This window comes from Anastrepha obliqua, chromosome 4 (genome assembly GCF_027943255.1).
Source record: "Anastrepha obliqua isolate idAnaObli1 chromosome 4, idAnaObli1_1.0, whole genome shotgun sequence".
NCBI classification, from domain to species: Eukaryota; Metazoa; Arthropoda; class Insecta; order Diptera; family Tephritidae; genus Anastrepha; species Anastrepha obliqua.
The window spans coordinates 84,443,948-84,471,662 of record NC_072895.1 but is presented as its reverse complement, the minus strand read 5'-3'; the positions used below and the strand labels follow the sequence as shown (position 1 = coordinate 84,471,662).

General features: G+C 35.8%; 1 protein-coding gene across 2 annotated transcripts in view; it reads right to left on the bottom strand.

Annotated features, from left to right (window-relative positions):
• The window catches only part of LOC129243697 (probable serine/threonine-protein kinase DDB_G0282963), a 282,479-nt gene that overhangs the window by 131,668 nt on the left and 123,096 nt on the right, over positions 1 to 27,715 (bottom strand). For both annotated transcript variants that reach the window (XM_054880905.1, XM_054880904.1), the window contains exon 3: positions 7,535 to 7,785. In XM_054880905.1, coding sequence (XP_054736880.1) covers positions 7,535 to 7,775 — 241 coding nt within the window. In that variant the 5' untranslated portion in view covers positions 7,776 to 7,785. The remainder of the gene's footprint in view (positions 1 to 7,534; positions 7,786 to 27,715) is intronic.

The following is a 27,715-nucleotide window of genomic DNA, read 5'->3' as shown; positions in this document are numbered from 1 at the left end:
ACATTTATCAAATTCATGAAAGATATGTTCAATTTCGATTTTGCATCAGACGTTAATAAGTCAACAACACTAAGAGGCACCATCACCGATTTGCCTTTTTCAAGACACTTTACACTCGAAACACTCCCTTTCATTTCCTAATTTTTCTATCATCGTCCTATTCTCAACAGAGAAATGGTTCATTACCATGCACACAGCAAGAAGGCATATGCAAATACAAATATGTGAATTTATATACAAATGCGCATATACATACATATACATATGTACATATATATGCTCACTCAAGTAGGACAGAGCCAGATGTCGAACGTTGCCGAACGCGGGGGCCGATTGTGCTCTTTATCGTTCGTTCCGCGCTCTCGCTTGTAGTTCAAGCACATTAGCTTACATTTGCTTGCGTACGGAATAGATTCGTATATTTGATATGTCCATATGACTTGTATGCATCTTTACATATAGATTTGTTCTTTTTGAAAATTGCGCGAAATTGTATATGTATATGCATGTTTATATACATATATTTGTATACAACATATCTTATAAGGTATGTGGTAAATATTACCATACATTTTTTCCTTCATATATAATACAAAAATTAATAATAATAACATTAAAACAACAGGTATTATTAACAAACTTGGTTTTATTTTAAATTCTTCAAGTAAATCAAATTAATAATAATCAATAAGAAGGCATATGCAAATACAAATACGTGAATTTATATACATATGTACATATGCGCATATACATACATATATACGCTCACTTAAGAAGGAGAGAGCAAGATGTCGAACATTGCCGTTCGTTTGCTTTGTTCGTTCCGCGCTTTCGCTTGCAGTTCATTCAAGGTAACGGCAAGGTAACGACAAATGAGCAAGGTAACACTAATGAGCAAGGTAACAACCCATTTTTTCGTACGTGCAGCCGGCTAAATCGAATTATAAGACGTTATCACATCAAAATCATGACTATTTGTGAGCAAAAAACAAACAACTCTTCTAAAACCTTTTGATTTAATTATTAGCTTATGCACCGCAGGACGACTTCATAGCTCAAGTCAGAGAAGAGCTGGCCGTCTTCAACGCGTTTTTTACTTATTTTCAAGCTTATTTTGAAGCTTTTTCGAGAAATTTATTGTTTTTTCCGTGCTAGATTACGTCAGTAAGTAAGTTCCAAGTAAGTACATTTCAACAACAACTCAAATTATACAAAAATTCTTACTTGCCAAGGAGTGTTTACGTCTATTTATTTTCTACCATATCTCCCCATATTTTGGTAAGGTCTCTACTGATTGCGGGGAATGAAAAAACTGCTTTACTAAGCTCCTTACTTCTAAACTTTACAAATGGTTCAAAACTCTTAGTCCCTTCATTTGCCGAACAACATCAAACCGCATGCCACAAATAGGAGGAGGAGCTAGACCAAACACCCAAAAAGGTTGTAGCGTAGCGCCAGTTCTATATACATATATATGTATATATCCCCAGCTGCATTTTCATTCCATATGGAAGTAAGATTGGATTATTTTCGATATAATGCGTATTATAAAAAAAATTGGACGCCTGTTTTGAAAATTTTTGAACTTTTTTCGCTCTATGGCCCAAGGAAAGTAGGTGTACTTTTTTATCTAATATTTACCCGCGCCGCCAAAGGTTGGAGTATGTAGGTATATGTAAATATGTACGAATGTATTCGCGGAAAAAAATGTTTTCTTTACCGTAAATTAAAAATTGCAGGTACAGTTTTTTAACGGCGCACTCTTAAAAAATGGCTTCGTTGAATTACATCTGCACAATCCCCATTTTCTCTTATACTACTTAAAAAAGGAAGTAATTTATGCAGTTTAAGGCACTTAAGGTACTCTTTCGGGATTGTTACTTATTCATTGTTCGGCCAAAAAAATGTCCAAAATATACTTATTTTTCCGCCGCTATAGTGGACTAACGCCTTAATTAAAATAATTATTTTCCAAAAGCCCCTCAATTTATTCAGAGAATAATTAAAAAAATTACACTGTGGTACAAAAAAAAAAGTTGCAAAAAAACTTTGGATCGGACATGGTGAGGGTTGTAGCTTATGAAAAACTGAAAAGAATGGTATAGGAGAAATTTCCAATACACCCCCAAAATCTCATTTTATGGCCATAAAACCGTTTTTCAGTAGGTTGATGTGAAGAATAACTCCTAACTTCGCCAATTTCCATCCGATTTCGAATTTGCTTTTTTAGTTCGAAAGAACAAAAACAAGCCTTTTTGACAGTGTGTTAACATTTTTTCTGAAATGACTACTGACGAGACTGTTGGCGGAAGTATTTGGAATTTTTTTATTTTTTCTCTATTTTTTCGACTTTGACATAATTTTTACGATATTATCCGATATTGAGGATTTTTTTTAGTACCCTACTGTGTTAGTAAATTTAATTTTGCGTCGAATGAGCTATATTTGACTGTAACTGAATTAAAATTAGTAGAGTTGTGCGAGTTTTAAGATTTTTTGTTTTTTTTTTTTACTAATTTGGAATGTTGGTATAGCTTACGCTAAATGGGAATAAGGACGTGTTTTGATGCGTTATTATAGATACGTAATATTTATTGGAGTGTATATGTATACATAAGAGTACACTGTACTGCATACAACAGAACTGGTTAGAACTTACGAAAATATCTGACATATTATAGCACATTTTTTTTTCAATAGAAATATGAAAAAGCTCCCAAGTGTACCAAAGTTCACACTGTACATTGATTAACAAAAGAAGTTTGTTATTATAAGTTAACCTTATTAAAACGTCAAAGTTTTATTGTTTGTTTCATTGAAATTCAAAAGATATAAATCAAAACGTTGCCAGAAAAGTCAAATTTCTCAATATTCTCCGATGATATGGCATCATCAGCCTTATCATAAACCAGATGATTGTTATTTTTGTAAAACGGACGTAAACGGTCATCATTATAAAACTCGAAAGCACATAAAATATGCTGATGTTGCAACTGTTAAGAACCCCGTAGTCTTGGACGATATGATTGACTCAACTTCAGGTCATGAACTGAAGGAAGTTCAACTCATTGCTGATGATGATCAAACTGATAACAATAAACCTGATGATGAAGAGTACTTTCCGTCTGGTTCTAAGTTTTCAGAACGAGGCATTGTATCAAATTCAGATTTTCAGGATCTTTCTCGTGATTTACATACTTCTATCGGGAAGACAATCTGAAACGCTCGCTTCTCGATTTAAGCAATGGAATTTAGTTGATAACGACTTCAGATGAATGATGATGATCGAATTTCTTACAGAGAAGTATTCAAAACTGATGAAGAAATGACAAATGTACCGTACCATACTAAACTCCAAAGGGCCGTTTCCAATGCATTTTTAAGTTTGGAACCAGTGCCGTTGTGTACTGCACCGCACCATACCGTACAGTGCTGCACTGCACAATACTCCAATAAATATTATGCGTTTATAATGACACTTGTTATTATTTTCATGCTTCGAAATGCATACCAAATCTCGCAGTAAAAAAAAAGAAAAAATCTTAAAACCCACACAACTCTATTAATTTTAATTCAGTTACAGTCAAATATAGCTCATTCGACGCAAAATTAAATTTACTAACACAGTAGGGTACTAAAAAAAATCCTCAATATCGGATAATATCGTAAAAATTATGTCAAAGTCGAAAAAATAGAGAAAAAATAAAAAAATTCCAAATACTTCCGCCTACAGTCTCGTCAGTTGTCATTTCAGAAAAAATGTTAACACACTGTCAAAAAGGCTTGTTTTTGTTCTTTCGAACTAAAAAAGCAAATTCGAAATCGGATGGAAATTGGCGAAGTTAGGAGTTATTCTTCACATCAACCTACTGAAAAACGGTTTTATGGCCATAAAATGAGATTTTGGGGGTGTATTGGAAATTTCTCCTATACCATTCTTTTCAGTTTTTCATAAGCTACAACCCTCACCATGTCCGATCCAAAGTTTTTTCGCAACTTTTTTTTTTGTACCACAGTGTTATTAATCTATGAACTTTCTCTTGCTTAAAAAATAATAGTTCGCTTGTATTATTTTCAACTAACTAATTTATATTTAAAACCTTCTTATGCAAAATTTTCAGCAAAGTTTATTCGATATTATATACGCGTATATCACAGTACGTCAAAATGTTTTTGGTACAAAAATACTTGTCTTATTGAACTTTTACTGAATTTAAGAAAGTTATATCCTGAGACCAGTCTTGGAACTTCGGGATTTCATCAAAATATATCCCGAAATTTCGAGATTACAGTAAAGTATCCAAATAAACACACGCAGAAGTCGATGCTCAAATAGGCAGCCCGATATAAAAACTAAAAAACACTGCAGCTAATATAAAAAGCAGCATCCAGTAAAAGTAATTTGCAAATTGATCCTGAAATTGTCGACGTGGCTGATGAAAACCAAAGATATCAATGTGTTTATATGCATGTATATGTGTATGCATGTATGTGTAGATTCATAAATTGTATATTTTTTATAAAATTGGGTTTTACTTTAATATAAAGTACTTAGAAATATGTGAGCGTTTGCATACAAGCATGCGAGCGCCAGGTCGTATACGCAATGTGTTCGGCTTAGATAAACTTATTGGCAGCAATGCATTATAGTTGAGTTGAATTGAAAAGTTAATGTTAAATTTAAATTCTTAAGTTTTAAATTGTTAAATTGTTTAAAGATAGTTAAAGTAGTTTTGTAGCAAAAGGGCCCCTCGATAAAGATCTCAATCTCTTCACCATTTACCTCTACAAGAAGTTCACACCCTACACCAACATGACGATATAAGCCCTGCATTTAAAAAGAATGCTCGGAAGCTAAATCTGGTAAGCCGAAATCTATGGTAAGATACCAGATAACACGTTGTTCAATGGTCGGGTACCCAAGCAAGAGTAAATTTGTTCTAAAATCTAACGCTTTAGTGTGAAATTTACAGTCGTTAACAATATCAGAGAATATAATAGGGTGGGAGAGACCCCAACAGTTATCCAGCTTTAAAGACAATGGAGTTCCTCACTAGGAAAAGGAAAAGTTTGTCATTATCCCGTTCAACGACTATTCTTGCTCCGGAGCCAAGCATACAAATAGTTATTTGGTTAATATCTTGGATATATGTACATTCTCATTCTTTTTTATCTCTTTCCAAAAATTTGTAAACTCTATCAAATTTATGTTTGAGTAGGCTGAACACAATTTTATCCTCCACTTAAAGTAAAGTTTATGTAACTTATTAAGAGAACTAAGTTATTCTGATTTTTTTTTTGTAAAAATGATCTTTATTATTTTGGAAAAAATGTATTACTCCAAAAATAAGTAATATCTCTGATCAAAGAAATAGCAACTCACAAAATAATTATTAAAAAATAACACTCGAAAAAAAAGTCTTTTTTTTGCTCAAAAAAATGTTACTCTTGGATAACACTCGAAAAATAAGTTTTATATATGCTCAAAAAATATGCCTCGAAAAATAAGTCTTAATTTTGCTCGAAAAGTATAACTCGGGATTAAATATCGAAATGTGATTTTTAATAATATTGTTCTAGATATCGCTCAAAAATTTTTAAGTCGTTAAAGATTCATAAAGAGCATCACAAAATATGCATAAATGAGTATATGCTCCGGTGTTGAAAATAATAGGAGCGCTACGAATTACCAAGTATTTTTTCGTATTTAATTTTGTTTTTTGTGATTAGAAGTGCAGTGCATTCTACAACAAAAACCACATAACTTACAACTACAAAGTGTGCGCACAATTCAGATAAATTAAAAAAAAATCATCAAAATTTGCATTTTGTTATTCCGAATTTTTTTAAATTCTGAGTATACAGTTTTATAGCCCATTAGTGCCACAAAGTGCGAATTTTAAATGACTAAAATATGTCGTTGATTTTTGACAATTTTGTTCACTGAGATGTTGAGCATTTTTTTCATATAAAATACTTCCGAAGATCTGCTTTATATGGAAGAAAATTATAAACATCGCATGCAAACATTTTTTTTTTAAATTAACACGATTTTGAGCGATGTCCAATTAAAACCTATTATTATTGGGTCCAACAGTTTTCTAAAGATTTTTTTGAAAAAGTTGAAAATTTGTGTGACTATTATTTTTATTTCTTAAATTTGAATTTTTTTAATTCTTAAACTTGTATTTTGTAAAAAGTTTGGAGCTTTGGGTTAGTTTGGTTTTGCTGGAAAATACCACTATTCTTCTATGAAAGCCAAAAAAAAAACAAAATGAAATACATAAATAAACAGGAAAAAAAAAAAAACACGGAACACGAAAAAGTAGTTAGGGCTTGGTAATTCGGCGGGCTCCTATTGGTATGCCAATTTGTTTTTTTGTTTCTTAAATTCTTGAGAATTTTGTAAAAAACTTAGAACTTTCAGGTATATTTTTTGCTGTAAAATACCATTATATTTTACTTCTATGAAAACCTACAAAACCAAAAAGTAAATACAAAAAACAAAAAAAAGAAAGAAGTGGGTAGGACTTGGTAATTTGTCGCGCTCCTATTATTTTGAACACAAGTGTATCGTCAAAACTATTTACGATATTTGGAAGCTTTTGATTTTTTCGCTCCCTAAAATACAAAAACAGTTCTAAATCAAACCTCGTACTTATCTATTATTCATTTCATTTGCTAGAAACTGCCTTTTTCCTACCCTTTAATGTACACCCACACACCTCCTACGTATTCAAAATGATTTTGCTGAGCCACGTAATTTACTTTCTGCCATTTTAACTTGATTTCCATGTTTAAAACTGATTATTTCAATTATTTAACGTGAATATTTAACTGCAATGACATGACTAGACATTTTTTTTCTTCCTTTTCTTCGATTCACTTAACGTCAATGAATTTATCCACATCGTTCATTAGGCTTCCTTTCAATCTTTATCAAGCGCAATTGAAGTACGTTACTAAAGAGCGTCACTTAAAAGTTTTCCTATGCCCTTTACATTGCATTCGCACACACACGCACATCAACTTACACTGAGAAAGACGTATGTATGTATGATTATGATCCTTAGCGGTGTGTCAATGACATTTGACAGCGACGAGTGTTGAGCCACCGCCATTTAGATAGTCAAATGGAAAGGAAAGGCAAGTGTCGTTTAGAAGTGGATTCAAGAAGAATAAATTTCCAATAGAATAGAAATAGAAGAAGGTGTTAAGTAGTATTAAAAATTAAGCAAAAAATATTGAGCTTCCGTATCATCTTGGGTATGACTGCTTTTCTACCTAAGATGATAAGAATTTTTTTATTTACATTATTACTCTGACACACCCTACTTTATTCACTTTAGGCCTGCACTCTATTTCGATTCCAAGAAATTTGCTTGGAATCTTGATCCTTCTTGAAATCCAAAAATATCACAAGAGGCGAACGAACTGATTAATGTTATCTTTCAAACCAAATTGCAATGCAAGCCTTGTAAGTACATCCTTTTAGTGACATTAATATAAATTTACACATTTTCTTGTCACTTACCATTACTTGCGGCTGTTCCATCACCTCCTCCACCAGCACCGCCTCCACTGCTATTACTCTCGTTGACATTTGACGTTGTTAGTGCTGTTGATGTGAGTTGTTGTTGATTGGCTGTTGACATTGTGGACATATGACAATCGGGCAATGACGTAGGACCCGTCGCACTACTAAAGTGAGCCCCATCCACAACATCTAATGGTGGGGAATTCTCCCGAACACACGACATTAGACTGGCGGACATGCTGTGGCGTCTAAAAAATTAGTAGAAAAGATATATTAGTACGATAAAATATGTGTGTATAAGTATGTATATTATTATTTAATTATTAATTGTTTATGGTTTTATTCAGTATTTGGTCACTTATAAAAATAATAGTGACGTAATTCTCTGTAAAATGTGGAGGCTTCATATAAAACTGTGTTTATATATTAGGTGATGGATCAAAAAAAAAGATATTATTGGTGCGCTTAGGCTATTATTCGCTGGAGAGTGTTAAGTGCTTGTAATCTTTTCGATTTAAACTCACCAATCGCTTCACAATTTTTATTTTTCATATCGTACGATAAAATCTAAGTACTTTTCTTGTGGCAAGTGCTCAAGCATTACGCGCACAATTTACTACGAACTTCTGAATAATTAGATGGTTTCTTTATCGACGGGTTACCACAGTCCACTGGAATTAAATGCATTAATGGTATCCCTACTCTACAGATAATCCCAGACTTGCCTGTGCTGAGCGGTTTCAAACTTCTACGATCCTTAAATGTATGCAATATTCAGCTAAAAAGCAGGAGGTCAGGTACTTTCTAGGTACGATATATATGAAACGCAATTTTAACCACCCTACCTGAAGATTTATAATTTTTGCAAATGCCCTACGTCAATCGTATTTAACACTTGTGAACTAGATAGCTGCAATATGCAAATAGACATGCAATGGAGCGCGTAAAGGACAAAATAAAGATTTCCATCACCCAACATCTTTTTTTTATTTAGTACAAATTTATTCAACAACAAAACTGGATGATTAATTTTGCGCCACATATATATTATATTATATAATTACCGCCTGTATTCTTTTCTGGTTGTTTGACCGAGCTTCTCCTTCAATTTGTGGTGAGCGCCTTGAGGAGGTGAAATAACATAAATACAAGCATTCAAATTGAAATAACAGATGTGCTAGTTTACAAATATTTTGAATATTTTAAGAAGGGAGAACCCATAAGTTACGCGTAAAATTTTGGAAATTACTCCGGTTTTAATGACGCTGATATGGAAAGATGAAATGATGCCTAGTGAATGGAACACGGCACTTATCACACAAATCCTTGAAAAAGGCGACAAAACAAAGTGTAAAAACTACCACGCAAATCGTTTCTCAAAACAACATATAAATTACTAGTCAAAATCATGAACAAAAGTTATTAGTTACGCCGAAAAAGTTTTACCGGAATACCAATGAGGCTTCAGACCTAGAAGAGCGACGACAGATCAAATTTTCTGCCTAAAAAAGTGTATGAAAAAGTGCTATGCCCATAACATCAACCTACATATGCTGTTCATTGATTTTACGTAAGCATTCGCCAGTACTAAAGAATAAATATACCTGCAATATTTGAGCAATGTGGAATCCCCAAAAAATTCACGCGCATGACAATGATGACTCTGCGCAATATTGAATTGAGAGTTTTAGTGCAAGACAGATTAGGTATTGAGGTCTCTAAAATACAGACCGTAATTAGGCAAGGCGACACGGTTTCCTCAACCATTTTTAGTCTTTTACTGTGTAATAGACGATGCAAATGATGCAAAAGGCACTAGACATATACCTAACAGAACAACACAAATATACGCGTACGAGTTATGCAAGTCGCACAAACAAATAACATAATTGTTGATAGCGACGAGGTCAGCATAATCATGCAGAGGTACTTGAACCGAGATCGAATTTCAAAAGCATAAACAACGGAAGCGTCGCCGTCGCTCCCGTTGCTCGATCAACAATCCATGCAGAGGTACTTGAACCGAGATCGAATTTCAAAAGCATAAACAACGGAAGCGTCACCGTCACTCCCGTTGCTCGATCAACAATTTATGCATGTGCCAAAGCAAAGTTATGCAACCAATTAAAGTCGCCGTTGCTCGATCAACAATTATGGAATAAACGAAATGGGCATTTGCATATGCCAAAGCATATTATAAGTTTAGTCTTAAGATTCAACTGTAACTGGACAGAAGTCCAAGTTCATTCAATAAAAAATATAATTGAACTAAAGTTCTTTAATTTCATTCAATAAAAAATATAATTGAACTAAAGTTCTTTAATTGGCGCAGTCGAAATCGGACAAATACGTTCAAAGTTAATCCGCGAGAAAATTTTAAATCACAATGGAAGCAGAATTGGACAAATTAAGAGCAGTATTGCTTCAACAGGAAGGAGAGTTGAACCTATTAAGGCAACAAAATCAACAACAACAACAACAACTGCAACAACAACAACCACAATATCAAGAGCAACAACATCAACAACAACAACAACCAATCCAGTGGCTGTCAAACAAAGATATCATCCAGCAGTTTCGCCAGCTAAGGCAGCTCGACGACCAACATGATGTGTTAGCCTTTATAAAATCTGTGGAGTTCCTCATGACATTATGCCAGGGAAACGCATTACTGATCCAGTTTGGCACTAGCATAGTCGCTAATGAAAAGGTGTCGGGAACAGCAGCAAATTTCATCAGACAATTGGGGATGGAGCCTAGCTGGGACCAAATGAAGACCAAACTGATGGAGCAAATGCGACCCAGGACGACCTACGAGGACGTATTCGATAAATGCAGATTCATCAAAGTGAGTAGTTTAAGAGATTTGTTCCAAGAGTTTGAGAAAGCAAAGTGCGAAATAAACAAAATATATATGTTCGACGAATCCAAACCAGCCATGTATGAAAATGATAAAGTAGATAGAGATTTGTTAAACATGCTAATGAATAAAATAGACACTCCGTTCAGGATTCATGTCGATCAGGGCATGTCTATGCATGCTTTACAAACGAAATATTCAAATATTAAAGCACTGGACGACCCCAGAGCTATTTTACAGAGGTATAGAAAAAATTCGAACAATACCTATAACAAACAGGGTAACACTAACGCTAACACTAACACTAGCACCACTCATAAAAACGCAACCCAGAATAATCAGTTTGCTAGTAATAATAACAATACCAAACAGAATCAGGGTGGCTGGCCAAACACCAATAATAACGCCGGCCCACCTCAGAGTGACCGAGTCAACCAACAATCGTATAACAGGTCACAACCCACCCAAAACCCAAATTTTAAACCTAACTATAACAACAAGGGTAACAGTTCAAAACAGACAAGAATGTCTCATATGAGCGTTGACACTCAAAAGAATGATCCCACACCCATGGAGATTGGGACTTTAGAAGAAGAAGAGGAAGAACAGGTAAATTTTTTGATTCCTTGCCTAGAGCAACCTTACCCATAATAGTGTGGACAATAGGAAAAGAAAAAATTAAATGCTTAGTCGACACTGGTGCGACGACAAGCATCTTAAAATCAAGAATTCTTGAATTCCAATACCCCAAAACAGAACTCACCAAACCATGCTCTTATAAAACTCTTAACGGCATTAATGTCGTGAAATACACCGTAACAACACCACTTCCAAAAGAGATACCCTACTCGGGGACACTACAGTGGAAACTTATAGATTTCTCAAACAAAAATTTCTCGGCAATAATAGGCCAAAATTTCTTAAAAGCCTTCAATGCTCAAATCAACAACACAGAGCGATACGTACAATTGCTCGATAGAAAATTTTATTTTTTGGATTACGAATACCCAGAAGCAATGCACAATGCTTGTGCTCTGCAACCCGTGAACAGAGAAGAAATACGAGATCGCTTCAACCTCGCTCATTTAAATGACGAGGAACGTCGAGCCGTCGAAACCCTATTCACGGAATTTGACGACTTATTTTTTCAAGAGGGGGACGTTTTGTCAGCAACAAACCAGATTTCCCACGAAATAATTACCACAGTGGATAGGCCTTTATATTCTAAAATATATAGATATCCCCAAATACATGAAAAAGAAATAAATAGACAGATAAAGGAAATGCTTGAGCAGAACATAATAAAAAAGAGTAACTCACCCTACAACAGTCCCTTATGGATCGTCGAGAAAAAACTCGATAATTCAGGGTCAAAAAAGTTCAGAATCGTCATCGATTACCGTAAATTAAACGAATTCACGGTCGATGACAGATTTCCAATCCCTAATCTAAACTCTCTATTGGATAAATTAGGTAGATCCCAATATTTCACAACCCTCGATCTGGCGAAGGGTTTTCACCAAATTCTCATAAGAGAGGAAGACAGACCAAAAACGGCATTTTCAACACCGTCAGGTCACTATGAGTTTGTCAGAATGCCGTTCGGACTAAAAAATGCTCCATCGACATTCCAGAGGCTCATGAATGAAGTCTTGAAAGATTATATTAATGACAACTGTGTCGTCTACATGGACGACATATTAATTTTTAGCACTTCCCTTCAGGAACATATGACCACCCTAAAGAAAATATTTAGAACCTTGAAGGAGGCAAATTTGAAAATTCAAGTAGATAAGTGTGACTTTCTTAAGAAAGAAACACAATTTCTTGGCCACATCCTGACCACTCACGGTATTAGACCGAACCCAGACAAAGTAAATATTATACAAAATTTAAAATTACCCAAAACGGCAAAACAGATTAAATCATTCCTGGGAATGACAGGATTTTACAGAAAGTTCGTTAGGGATTATGCAAAAATAGCATTCCCCATGTCAAGGTATCTGAAGAAAAACGAGACGATCAACACTGACGACCCAAGCTATATAGCTGCATTCGAAAAGTTGAAGACACTAGTTACAAACAGTCCAGTCCTAAGATACCCAAATTTTTCCAAGAAATTCACTGTCACTACAGACGCCAGTAATTTCGCAGTGGGAGCAGTGCTATCTCAAGAGAGCCACCCAATCGCATATGCATCCCGAACATTAAATCAACATGAATGCAACTACTCGACTATAGAGAAAGAGCTTCTAGCCATAGTGTGGGCCGTAAAGTACTTTCGACCGTATGTTTATGGTAGAGAATTCGACCTCGAGAGCGATCACCAACCCTTAAAATGGCTGATGGCTAAATATACAGGCAAAGATATAAGCCCAAGACTGCAAAGATGGCTCATTAATCTAGGGGAGTACAAGTTCCATATAGAATACATAAAAGGAAAAAATAATAATATTGCTGATTTTTTGAGTAGGATTAAAGAAGACGAAATTAACCTAATGGAGGTCGAATCAACAGACGAAGAAGACAACAAATCCCTGACTGAAACGGTTCACTCTCAAGAAGAGGATCAGGGTTTTAACATGTCCATACTAGAAACGGCAGTCAACAGATTCAAAACACAAATAATTTTTTCAGAAAAGAAACCCAACACCATAGTACAAGTGTTTGGCAAAAAGAGAATTTATATTAGCAAAAAAGACTTGGAAAACAACCAAGCAGTAAACATCCTTAGACGAGAAATAACAGCAGGAAAGATAGGAGTTTTTTCACACCTAAGCGACCATGAATTTTACCAATTTCAAAAAATATTAACAAAGGAATACACTTCCAATCAAAAAGTAAGGTTCGTAAAATGTACCAGGTTCGCTACAGACATAGAGTCTGAAGATAAGTTGCACACCCAAATAGCTCTGTTTCATAAAAATGAGAGTGGCCATTGCGGGATAGTTGCCACCTACCAGAAACTTAAACTTAAAATTTACCATCCCAATCTAAAAACACACATCCACAGAATAATAAATAATTGCGACGTTTGCAGTGGTGGGAAATATGATAGGAAACCCATTAAAAACAACTTCCATCTAACAGAAACACCAAAAACCTGCAACGAGATAATACATGTGGACACATATGTGAATTCAAAACAATCTTTCATAATATTCATTGATAAATTCTCAAAACACGCCACTTGCTTGTCACTGACCGATAGAAATAGTATCACAATAGTAGAACACATTCAACAGTTCTTGTCCATTAAAGGGAAAGTCCAGAAATTTGTCTTCGACAACGAATTCAATAGCTTGAACGTCAGGGAATTCCTGGAAAAAGAAGGCATAGAATACCACTCAACAAAGCCAAATAGTCATACTGGCAATAGCGATGTCGAAAGACTTAATAATACATTGACAGAGAAAATTCGTACACTAAATATAGAAGAGAAAAGACCTATAATTGAACAAATGGCCAGAGCTGTATACTTTTACAACAATACACACCACACCACCACAAAATCTACACCGTTCGAAGTACAAAACCATAAAGTCGATCACAAAGAATTATATGACAGAATGTCAGCACAAAAAGCAAAAAAAATAGCAAAACTAAACAATAACAGGGAAACTTACATAGAAACCAGAACAGAAGGATTTATAAAAAATTACAAAAACTTAAGACACAAGGAAGAACCCAAATTTAGGAAAACAAAATTACAAAACATCCACACAACAAACATTAAAAGACCTACAAAATTTTCAGATAACGTTGACACTCCTCATCATGTGCCTGCTGCCAACACTGTCGACGGCAATGATCAACATAACCCCGATCCAGGCTGAAACCGGATTCATATCGCTGGGGGAAAGTACGGTGGAGCTGGTTAACGAATTCAAAATGGTCCTACATATAATAAGTCCAAAAGAAATATTAGAATTAACCAACATAATCCAGAATAATACGAAAATTCTGGTTAAGAAAGATAGGCATAGGCTAGATACAGAGATAGAAACTATAAAAATCAAAATAAGATCCATAACCCCAAATTCGCTAGCAAGACAAAAACGCGGCCTTATCAACGCAATAGGAAAAACTCAGAAGTGGCTCACCGGTCTCATGGATGATGACGATAGGGAAATCATTATGAATCATCTCCTTAATAACCAAGAAAACCAAAATAACATAATTAACAATATTAACAAACAAGTAAAAATAAATAACGACTTACAAAATTCTATTAACACACTTAAAGAAGTAATATTGGATGACAGGGAAAAAATAACCAAAACTCTTAACAACATTGAGACATATAATACCATGCTCAGAACAGACATAATGTATCATGATCAACTGTTGAAGTTGAAATTTCTGCATGATAAAGTAGACACCATCCTGGACACAATAGCGTCAGCTAAATATAACCTCTTCCACCCCTCAATACTAACGAACGAAGAGTTTATACTCTATAATATAGATTTTTACAAAATTAAATTAATTCGCATGGGAGTCATGACCTATAACACTAATATAATCATAGCAATCAAAATACCAACTAACATAATAACTACCACAGTATTCTTAATAACCCCACTAACTAATCAGAAGAACAAAAGAATCGACATGAGTCCCGAAAGAGTAATAAAAATAGAGAACAAAACTTATACATACGAGGAACAGAAAACAATAAATGAACTCAAGCTTAGCTCTAACTGTATAATTAAAAGAAATTGTAAAATGATAGAAGATGTAGAATTTAAGACAAAATTAATAAACGAAGGTACATTGTTAATAAGTAATGCACAAGATAATGAAATTCAATACAATTGCAACAATACCACCAATAGCGAAATATTAAGAGGAAACTTCCTCATAGAATTCACAAATTGCACAGTCCTCATAGATGAAACATATTACAAAAATAGCCAAGAAATTTATACACAATCATTTGCCAATGAAGAAGAGGAGGAAAACTCATTTAACTTCACCGAAAAGCAGACGTTTAAAGAAATCGTATTAAAAGAAATAGAAAACACAAAAACAATTAAAGAAATAAAAATACAAACAATAGTTTCCAACAGTTTCGGCATAGTATCAATTACTCTTGTACTCCTCTTCATAGGAATATATTCCTATAACAAATGTAAAAGAGGAATCCAGGAGAATCCCTCATCAAAGGGGGGAGGAGTTATGCAAGTCGCACAAACAAATAACATAATTGTTGATAGCGACGAGGTCAGCATAATCATGCAGAGGTACTTGAACCGAGATCGAATTTCAAAAGCATAAACAACGGAAGCGTCGCCGTCGCTCCCGTTGCTCGATCAACAATCCATGCAGAGGTACTTGAACCGAGATCGAATTTCAAAAGCATAAACAACGGAAGCGTCACCGTCACTCCCGTTGCTCGATCAACAATTTATGCATGTGCCAAAGCAAAGTTATGCAACCAATTAAAGTCGCCGTTGCTCGATCAACAATTATGGAATAAACGAAATGGGCATTTGCATATGCCAAAGCATATTATAAGTTTAGTCTTAAGATTCAACTGTAACTGGACAGAAGTCCAAGTTCATTCAATAAAAAATATAATTGAACTAAAGTTCTTTAATTTCATTCAATAAAAAATATAATTGAACTAAAGTTCTTTAATTTACGCGCTTGATATTGCGATGATCAGCAAACTCTTTAATGCTTGTCAAATATACTCTGAGATAGAGAAGAAGCAACCGGTAAAATTGGATTGAGCACTAACGAAGAAAAAACAAAATATATGTTGATGTCCAGAAAAAAATAATAATGTTACCTGGTTAATCCGGGCATATGAATTTGAAGCGGTGAAAACTTTGGAGTTTAAACTAAGCCACGAACAACCGCAATGAGCCTTACGAAATTTTGCTGTATAAATCTATAATCCAGTTCTTTAAGAAACGGAGTCTTGAACAATAAGTGAAAAAGACAAAAATAAACTCCAAGTATTCGAGAGAAAAATTTTGAGGCTAATCTTCGGTGCAGTCAACGACAAGCGTGGCGTATAAGATGAAGCCATGAACTGGACCCACTTATAAGACGGTAAAATACTGTGCGGTTCGTCAAAGCTGAAAGACTAAGATGGCTAGGCCATACCATGAGAATGGACCCCACGACAGCTCAACGAAAAATAATTGACGCTAAAATATTTGCAACGAAGGCAAGAGCGAGACCAAGATTAAGATGGATTGATGAACTAGAAGATTACATGGGAAACTCAAGGTCAACAACTGTAAGGAATCAACCAAGGATCGGTGCAAATTTAGAAATTTGGTGCAGCAGGCTACAGTTCACACAAAGCTATAGCGTTGATGAAGTAGCGTTGGTGAGTCGGTGAATGAACTTGTGCAGAAATGGGCAATTTTAGGAAGTAATCTGCTACATTTTATTATTGCGTGTGACAATGCACCCTGAAATGCTGAGCTGGACCAAAATGCTTCCAATAATGGATCTGCAACACTTCTGCGACTGGATTGTACTCGCCTATAATAAATTCTTAGGAAATGTATGGGCAAAAATTTAGGTATACGTTAAAGAGATATATGGGTATTCTCTCCTTGAGTGGACCGGGAGTGGATAAGAAGGCGCCTGTAGTACCTCGAAGGCTTAGTTCGTCAATACAAGAACACAATTGCGCTATTCAGCACACGTCAAAATTTTTTCAGATGTTTTGGCATTGCGTATAATTACTAGGTGAAATACTAGGTTTTCCATAAAATGATGAGGTCATAACAGCTGCGGAAGCGTATTTCACAGCTCTCCCAGATTCTCACATCAGGGAAAGAATTCATGAATTAGAATCTCGTTGGAACAAGTGTATTGGTCTTTAGGGAGACTAAACTGAATAATAGAGTGTATTTCAAACCATGGAATTGTGTTTTTCTTATCGAACCGCAAAACTTATTGGGGAACCTAGTGTGTTGGAGTCTGAACTATGCACATATGCACATATTTAATTATTTTATAATTTTTCCCACACATATCTCGTGCGATACGCCGCCGATACAGCGGCGGTCATATCAAAGCGAGACACCGAGTAAAGGCTTGAGGACCATGGACTGGAGCTCACGAAACATAAGACCGAAATCATACTTATGACACGAGCTCACATGCCAACCGAGGTCAGCATCCAAATAATCGGCACGACCGTACATAGTTACTCAAAAACAGTGAAATACCTAGGCATTCGACTTGGTTACAAGCTTACATTATGGGCCCAGACACGGCACGCTGCCAAAGCAGCGAAGATCAGAGGAAAGCTAAGTAGACCAATGGCAAACATCGTTGGCCCAACTCAGAGCAAAAACGGCTGATCACGGCTACCACAAACTCAGCGCTCTTCTACGGTAGCGAGGTCTGGGGAGTTGCGCTAAACAGCAATACCACTCTGAATCGAGTGACAGATGGACGGCGAATAGGCAAATAGGCTCAAAGGAACTTCGGACAAGTGAACTATTTCATGACTCACTTCCTTTAATACCTTTACCTTCACGGCATGGATAAGGTAAGCAACCCCAGGTGCATATACTGCAAAACACCGAGCGATGACGCCAAACATAAGTTCTTTAGTTGCGACAGGTATCCCGTGGGAAGAGATATTCTGAGCAGATATGCGATGTCGAGCCGGCCAATATAATCAGCAGAATGCTTGATTGCGGAGACAGCTGGAATGCTGGAAGACGTATTATGGAAAACAATATATATAGACCTCGTCACAGTACAACAAAGCGAAGCTTACAGACAGAGACATAAGAAGACGCGCCGAAAGCAGTAAGCTGGGTACAAACATGGTGGGCCCAGTCGTGGGTGAATAGAATGGGTCCATTTCATGGACGTCGTTTTGTGCCCTTCAGAAGTAATGCAGAAAGTAGTTCCGGGAAGAGCGAAGGAAGAAAGAGTGGCTGCACGACTCAACGCAGTAAACGACGGTCGCTGTAAGTGCGAAGACATTTTGAACCCTATCTCACCCCCAAAAAAAATCAATTTACTGATTATACAAAACATTTTTCTGAAATATATTACATTTGACGCATTCTGAAATATAGTTGGTAAAGGTGTGGAAATACATTTTAGTTTTTTAGGATATGAAAAGAAATTTATTATTTCGTTCCAAGTTTCGGATTCTTTATCAACAACGTAAAAAATCTATAACTACCAGATATCATGAAAATGCAGCATTTTTTTAAGCTCATAGGCGTCACATTAGATTTGAATTTTCCAAAACTAATTTTAAATGTGTCATGACGAAAAACAAGAAAACCCTGATAGACAAAATCATGAAAATCATTGTTTTATACTTTTTAGATCGCATACTGGATTAACCATTTAAGCTTATCGAAAATTGTCTTCACACTTGTTATGACACATCTTTTAAATATGGAATAAATTATGTTATATTAATCAATCGCGAACGTTTTGGGGATTCTCGCCACACATCTGTGAATACACAAAACAAATACTCGTTTGTCTTAAATGCAATTTCAAAATATTATAATAATAATAATAATTTATATAGCTTCTATCCTTTGACGTCGTTCAAACGCTCATTTTGTAATTATCGCTTCAAATAATTTGAAATTTCGCACTTTCATCTGCCAGCAACGCCTTAACACTCCCCTTCAAAAAACAAACATTTTAGCGCAATTAATAACGTTTACTTGCATCCTCGCACTCCCTTATGCGCACCAAGATGTAGCTGAATTATCCCTCAATTAACATTTCCGCTACGCTGGAAATGGCATTACAAATATTGGAGCAAAAGATATATGCAGCAATTAAGAATTGACTTATATATGACCTGACGACGACCATCCTTTAATCCATTCCCGCGCGCAATACAGCGAAAGAGTAAAATGAGTTGTGAGTGAGAGCGAGTGAATGCGAAAGTGACAGTTTGTCAAGTCTTACGGACTGGTTGTTTGCTCTGTGCAGAATTTAATTTCCCTTTGGTAAAGGCATCATAGATGAGAAAACTCGTACTTGAGCAAACATGTGGAAATTTTGTATAACTGTGTTTGCGCTTGTAGAATATCAAATACATTGGGTTTGGTTGGGAAATACCATACATTCGGAGCGTTGAGTTAATTAGCAAAAGTGAATTAATTCGCGCGTGTAGCGCAAACACGACCAAGCACCGTTCTAAATCGCAACAAAGCGGCAGCAAAATGAATGTCGGAAGGCGGCAAAGGACATTGCGCTAACTGGCACAAGCGTATTTAACTTATGCGCATAAGTAGATAAATAACATACATAAGTATGTCTGTATGTATCTACACGCTTGTTTGCACTTGTCACAGAATGTCAATTTGCAAATGAAGAAATTAGAGGCTGGAGTATGTGGATGTTTTTATACACTCCGCGAAATTCAAGTAAAGGCATTTTGTTTTTCTTCGAGAACTTTTGAATAAAAACTCGAAAATACAGAATTCATTTTTCATTATGTTGTGATAAAGGGTGTTTTTTTAGTTGCAGGAGAACTGTCGATATCGATAACTATGGTTTGACGGTTGAGATTGGCAAACTGTGTTGAGATTTCTGTTCAGTAACGTTTGGTAACTCATCATGAATCGTTTAAGATCTTCCAAAATGTGAAAAAATATGTTCGCGAAGTTCATAGAACACTGACGGCATCATCGGTCCATATTTCTTTCGAAGTGAGGAATGAGCTGCCTTTGCAGTGAATGGCGAGCGGTATCGAGCTATGTGGACTGAATTTTTGTTTACAAAAATTAATCAGCCAAGCATCGACATGGTTTCAACAAGACGCTTGACGATCGGTTTATTGCACTATTCAAGCCACCATTGACGGCCAGATTTATTGGAAGAAGTAGCCAAAAATTGTACCGATCGAATGGATCATACAACTGTTAGTCGCGGCGGACATTGTATACCGGATAACAAAAAATAAATGCCATCACATTATCTTCTTCTTCTTCTTTCTTAGCATGACAGTCTTGGGTGGACCACTACTTCCACGAAATCATTGACTAGATTATAATAAAAATAAAAAAAAATCATTCCAACAATAGTTCCGTTAAATTTTTAAGCTCTTAAAAACACAATCGATACAAGGTGGCACAAAATTAATCATCCAATTTTTGTATTATCATTTTAAGTTCTCAAGCTCTTAAAACAACACCCGATACAAGGTGGCGCAAAATTAATCAACCAATTTTTGTATTATCATTTTAAGTTCTCAAGCTCTTAAAACAACACCCGATACAAGGTGGCGCAAAATTAGTCATCCAATTTTTGTATTATCATTTTAAGTTCTCAAGCTCTTAAAATAACACCCGATACAACGTGGCGCAAAATTAATCATCCATTTTTTATTTTAATTTTACTAAATGCAAAAAAAATGATTTTAAGTAATGAAAATTTTCACTTTGACCTTCATGTGCTCCATTGCTTATCTATTTGTATACTGAACCATATGATTCATGTACGATGCCATTTGCAAAAATTATAAATCTTACAAAAGGGTGATTAAATTTGCGCCACATTCTAAATATTTACCAGAAATCTGGCAAATAAAATTTTATTCATTTAAACGCAATACAAAAAACTTTAATATATTGCGAAACTCGATCAAAAGCACTGCTTCTTAAACTGTCTTCTTCTTCTTCTTTATAAGATTAAATCCTGTTCATCAAGAATTTTATACAAGAAAGTCCTCGGTTTTCCCGTCATTCCAGGCATTCCCTATTGTCCGGCATGCGTGGCACGTGATTTTTTCACTCCTTTCTTCGTCTTCGGCTGTATAATATAAAATTAATAGTGAGTCCAACGTCAAAAATTATTTATCACTTAAAAATTTTAAATTCACAATCACATCAATCAATGAAATACAATAAAATACCCCGTGCAATAGAAGTCGCGGTGGGAAGTCTGCTCAGCAACACTTCTTGATGTCGGCCAGGCATTGCATAAAGTGTGGCAGGAAGGACTACTTTATAAACTGCAGTTCACTGACATTCTGAAATAGTACATATCAAATAGGTATTGCAGATTAAAGCAAAAACGGGCGTATTCGGAAATGAGAGAAATATCGGCCCTAGTATCCCATAAGGCAATATGCTTGGACCGATACTGCACTCACTCTATAACTCAGGCCTGCCAGTACCGAAAAGGTAGCTACATTTGCTGATGATACTTGCATCTTAGCTGTTGCATTAACCGGAAGCGAATATAAAGGAATATAAAGGGTGTTTCAATAAGGGCGGGTAGATGTGGAAATGGCGTTTGCTGTGTGGCACGTAGCGCCGTCCTGCTGGAACCACATGTCGTCAAGGTCCATATGGTTCAATATGGGCCATAAGAAATTGGAAGGGCCCCCACGTCTACCGAAAAATGGGCGCAATGCGCGCAACGTTTGCGTTAATGAATACTCATTTTGATAATAAAGTTTTATCATTTGAACGTGCTGGTCATGACTTTGGATGCAACTTAAAAATACAAAACTTCCACTTAAAACAAGCTGCCCATATAAGTACAATCAAGTGCTAAGACCGGTAGGGACCTATGGCCTTCAATTATAGCGATGTACCACAAAGACATTAATGTTATAACGCGTTTCCAAGACAAAGCAATCAGGGGAATCGTTAGAGCTCGCTGGTACCTACGTAATGAAGATCTGCACAAGGATTTAGCTTCAAAAAACTGTATCAGATTCAATAAATTTCTTTGCCATGAAAAATGCTGAGAGTGTAAAAACACACAATAATGCAGAAGTTTCCATACTAAGTGACGAAGGCATTGCTAGAATAAGATTTAAGAGCAAAAACCTCAACACTTAGTTGGCAATATCGTATGATTTGAATTTGAATTAATAATTGAAAATAATAAATAATTGAAAGGGATAAACGCTAAAAAAACACTTTTTTCATGAATTTATTGTAGCGAAACGGTTCAAGTCAGTTTATTAAAAGTTGTTGCATATTATAAAGTAACATTTCAAGAATATTTGATAAAATTTTCATGTAGTCAGTAGTCAGCATATCTCAGCGTAGAATCATCTGAAATCAAAAAAATCGAATAATTTAATATAGTTAAAGTATGAGTTAAACTTCCCCCCAACGTTTATTTTGACGATTTATTTTCATTTTCAGCCATTTGGTAGTCGTTTGAAGTAAAAAGTGATTTTTGACGAAAAAATGCCGCCATTTTATAGGTGTAAAACCACCTTAATATAAAAAAAGATTGCCGCTCATGCTCTCGATCGGATTTAAGTAAGTGTCCATCACTATAATACTTGAATCCGCTTCTCTTGAAACCAACTTCAGCTGGCGCGTGACGCATGTTGCCTGTGTTACCTCGATGGAATGTGGCATTAGGTCCTCCATAAAGTTAATTAAATTAATAAAACTAATTTATTTAGCCATCTGAAATCATGAGTTCTGAAATTTTGCATGTGGGCGTTCTGCTATAGTAGCTTAGACCAGCCCAGACCATCAAAAACCTGCTCTGAAGTTTCTTCTTCTTCTTGAACAATTTTGGCGAATCTAAGCAGAGCTCGGAGATCCGCTTTTGAGGCGTCCTCCAGACCCAGTGGGACTCCCAAGCATTTTAAACGCGTTTTTAATAATGCCGGACAAACGCACAGAAGGTCTTCTAAAGTTTCTTCTTGTTCTTGAACTGCCCCCGCTTTGCTGGATGTTGGTGGTCGCATTTATTAATTTAAATATATAATTTTAACTACACCAGCACAATTTTGCAATATTTGTTGTTTGAAACAACTAAAATTTAACTACACCAGCACAATTTTGCAATATTTGTTGTTTGGACAATGTGAATGAATTCGCTAATCATCCTCAGTCCGGTTCATTCGTGCATACTTTTGAGCCAGAAAATCTGCTTCCGTCCGATGCTACGCTTTGCTTCTATATTTCCTTCATATTTAGTATCTTGATTGACGTGTTCCAATTATGCCGCTTTGCGACGCTTGATAGTTAGCTTCACTGGGTAAAAAAAAAACACCCAGGACCCTGCAAATCATGCCAGTAGTAATTGAAACAATCAGGACCATCGATATTAAATATTTTCCGCCTGAATATATCACATTTTCCCATTGACCGGTCGCACATGTCGTGGCAGTTTTGCAAATACTAGTCTGCCACGCTTGTGTGGCTCCATCAAAACAGGTTTTCACTTAATTTATTTTCAAACTAATAGAATACCATCGGCTGAAGTTTATTGCATGCTATACTTTCGCACTGGTAACTTTAAATCACTTGCGGTTTTCGATTCATTTTTTCTTTCAAGCCAGCCCGAATAAAAGCGGATTAATTTGAAAGGTAATTTGCCTGCTGGCCATGCCAGTAACTTTGTTCGTATGTCCTTAAGTGATTTCTGCGGGTGTTAGAGTTTTTTGGTTTCATATGACGAATTTTTGTAAAAATTTAATAAAAAATATTTAATAGTTAAATAAAATCAAAACTTCCAAACTAATCTTAAAAAATTACTTTTAAACTAACTGCCGAGTGAAAAGTTTAAAAATTATGAGAAAAAGAAGTAACCGAACTTACGTATTACAAACAAAACATGAAAAACTAATTAAAAAGCATAACTTCGAGATCAAAAATACGGCACCGTTATAATTGAAACAAATTTTAATATCATTAATTCCTGCGCCTATAAATGAATTTCGCGGAGTGTATGCGTGAGCGATGTGCTAAGGTGGTGAGATGAAATTGATGAGTGTTGTATTTATATGTATGTATGGCACGCACGTCCACACCCTGAAATAGGAGAGTTCCACAAAATGATTAACTAATTTCCTGGCTGTAAGGCAAACTGATGCAAAATGGATATTCTTTTGTTGGTTTTCAGTTAATGAACTCGAATGCTCGGCTCTCAGTAGTAAATGCGTAATTCGTTGATCTTTAGGAAGGAGACGCCGAAGCAGATAAATTGAAGTTGAAGCTGGGCATTCTCTAATTGTGAATTTTGTATGTGTTTTCATTAGAGTTTTATTCCGAAAAATACTGTAAGTGATCGGTAATTGTAATATTCACCTCGAGCCTGATGTTATTCTTAATAAAAAGGTTACTGATAACACCGTGCGACAGTAAAAGTTCCGCTACGGCGGTCGTGACCATGCAGCGTTTCTTTATGAAAGTCTACAGGTTTGGGTGCATGAAAATTGTTTGCTGTAGAACAAATAAAATTGATATTTGCCGCATTGTGAAAACATTGCAATATTGAAACAGCGCCTCTTGCCACCTAAGCCTTTATCTAAGCCAATTTTGCATCGACCTCCGACAGTGAGGAAAATGTTTCCTTTGATATACGAAAATGTATTGATTTCGGCAAGCTAGAGGTATTACTCGACTTAAACACTGATGTTGATGGTTTTTGATTGCTTGAATACACCAAGCAATGTGATTCTTTACCTTCGGGTACTTTTATTGATGCCTGGAACTTGGCTTTCATTTCACCTATTTTCAAGAGCGGTAATAAAAACGATATTATGTAGTAACTATAGGCCTATTAGAAAGCTTTCCGCCACTGTAAAGCTTTTTGAATGCATCATCGAGGACAAATTGCTTTTTGCTATCAAGAATATGGTGCGTCCGGAGCAGCATGGCTTCTTTCGGGGCCGCTCAACAGTGTCTAACTTAGCTGTATTTTCGGATGACTGTATCGTTGCCTTCCAATGAGGCTACCATATAACACAAAATTAAAAAATTAGCCTACATTGGCTTCCACTCAGCCTTCTTAAGTTGGAGCTCATCTTACTTACACAATCGCCATTGCTTGGTTGTCGCCGACAATGTTAGGTCTATTCCTTTCGCTGCTTGCTCTGGGACTCCGCGAGGTAGTATGGGTCCGCTTTTTTTTTTGTTCTGTTTATCAATGATTTTGACTATTACTTCTCGTCAGCAAGACGACGTTAAGATTTATTCGACGATCACCAGCTCTCCCGATTCTGAATTGATGCAAATTGTTTTAGATAATTGCAGTAACTGGTGTATCAATATTCGTCTACCGCTGAACAGTAAGTGCTTCCAAATTATGCCACTGTTATTGACACCTCTAATCACATATCTAGCAAGCCTCTGTCACGCGTAAGTGAAATTGAAGTCTTGGGTGTAATATTTGATTCGAAGCTTACTTTTACTGGTCATATAAATTTAATTATTACTAAATCTTACGCCATGATTGCTCTTGTTGGGCGTCATAGATCCGATTTCTGCAACCCTTACACGCTGAAGCTTTTGTATACGGCGTTTATGCGTTCCAAACTTGAGTATCATTTCATTTGGTCTCCGTATTATGCGTACCATGCTGCTAGAATTGAACGAATCCAGAAAGTATTCTTACATTTCGCGTAGCGTAATTTCGGATCTTATCCCTATATATGAAGCGCGATGCTTATTGATTTTGTTTTTGATTTAGTCTGAGTTGCAGTTGACTTGAGAGGATTTTCTTTAAGACTTCGGCTAAAGCTCTGCATAGTTCGCAGTTCTTCTATGTTGGTCTCTCAAAATCTCGTTATGTTCGAAGTGATCTTATTACTAGAACCTTAATAGAGTTTAATAAAATCTCTAAATTTTTTGGGATAGATTTTTCATTTTCAAAAGATCAACTATTGAAACTTTTGAATATTTATTAAGAATAGTTTAATTTACTTCTTTTTTTAATACCTACTAATCTTAAAATATGTCCGCTTAGCTTATAAAAATCTATCATATTCAATGGCTTAATAAATAAATAAATAAATATATTGGCAATTCCCGAGAAAATATTTTTTCTGTTAACTAAATTCTATGGTTTAATAAAACAATCCGTTATTTTTACATGACACTGAGAATAGAATTTATTTAGAATAATTAAAATGATCCGGCACAGAAGATATATGCACCGTTTTGTTCTTCAACTTTTTAATTTTGATTGTAATTTTTTTATGCCTCCCTAATATAAAGCCTCATTGACCTAATAGAAAGCCATCAATTGACAAACATCAGACAAATTTTTCACCAGCCAAATCATCCACTTGATGACAAATCTGTACTATGGCCAAGCTCCCAGAACTTCTAGCGAGTCACTATCGATGCGTGCGACCTGGTGCTGTCCCGATGGACTACATTTTCTCTACCATTAGACAAAGCAAACTACAGGTCACGGCTCCAGCCAAGAACAGTCACTCCAGCAGCATTCCCCGTGCATATGTGAGGAATTTCTATGGTACAGCAGTTCCAAACTAATAGATGACTTCCTTCCAATTCCACTAAACACACGCCAAAATCTTCCTCGCCCTCATAACTCGATTGTATTTTCATTTCCAAAGGCTGATCAGATTGGAGTTACTTTTTCCAGTGGGGTTTATTTGACTAATTACGCGTAACTACTATTAAACTAAATACAATACATAATTTTTTCAGTTGGTATTGAAATTTCAATTACGAAAATCGGCATTCTGTGAAAAGTGTTCATCGCGCGTTTAGGTCAACGATGTGAGCTCAGCGATGAGACCAATTTTTGGCTTAAAGGCTACGTCAATAAGCAAGGCTGAAGAGCAACCCGAAACCATTCAAGAACAGCCATTACATCCATTGAAGAATCATCCACCAATATTTCTTCAAAGACAAGGCTGGCACCAATGTAACAGTGAATGGCGAACGCTATCGCGCCATAAAAAACGACTTTTTGATCCCGGAAATTGAAGTTCGTAATCTTCTCAACATTTGTATTCAACAAGACATACAGCACGTGAGACAATGGATTTACTGTGTCGTCGTTTCGGTGAGCAGTTTAGCTCTCGTCTCGGACCAGTGGATTGGCCACAAAGATATCACACCTTTGGACTTCTATTTGTGGGGGATATAAAGTCTAAATACAGTGGGTTGGCCGCCAAGATCGTGTGATATCACACCTTTGGACTTTTATTTGTGGGGTTATGTAAAGTTTAAATGCTTTGTGGACAAACCCGCTTCGACTGAGGCACTGGAAGCAACAATACTAAAGTTATTCACGAGATACCGACGGAATCACTGCAGCGAATCATTCGAAATCGGTGTTTACGGTTGGACGAATTACGGCGCAATTGCGGCCAACATTTGAAATGGATTATCTTTAAAAAATAAATTTCATGAATGTGCACAAATATACCTCTCAATTTATCAATTTATATATTGCCAAAATGTTTCAAAATTTATTTTAACAGAGGGAAAAAGTCTCACCAATTTTAGTAGGAAGCATCCAAAAACGGCAACACGATCCCACGCGTTCATGCCTTCTCTTAGCAACACTAGCGACCAGTTCTGGTCTCTATGAGATCAGTATTGATCAGTAGAGTA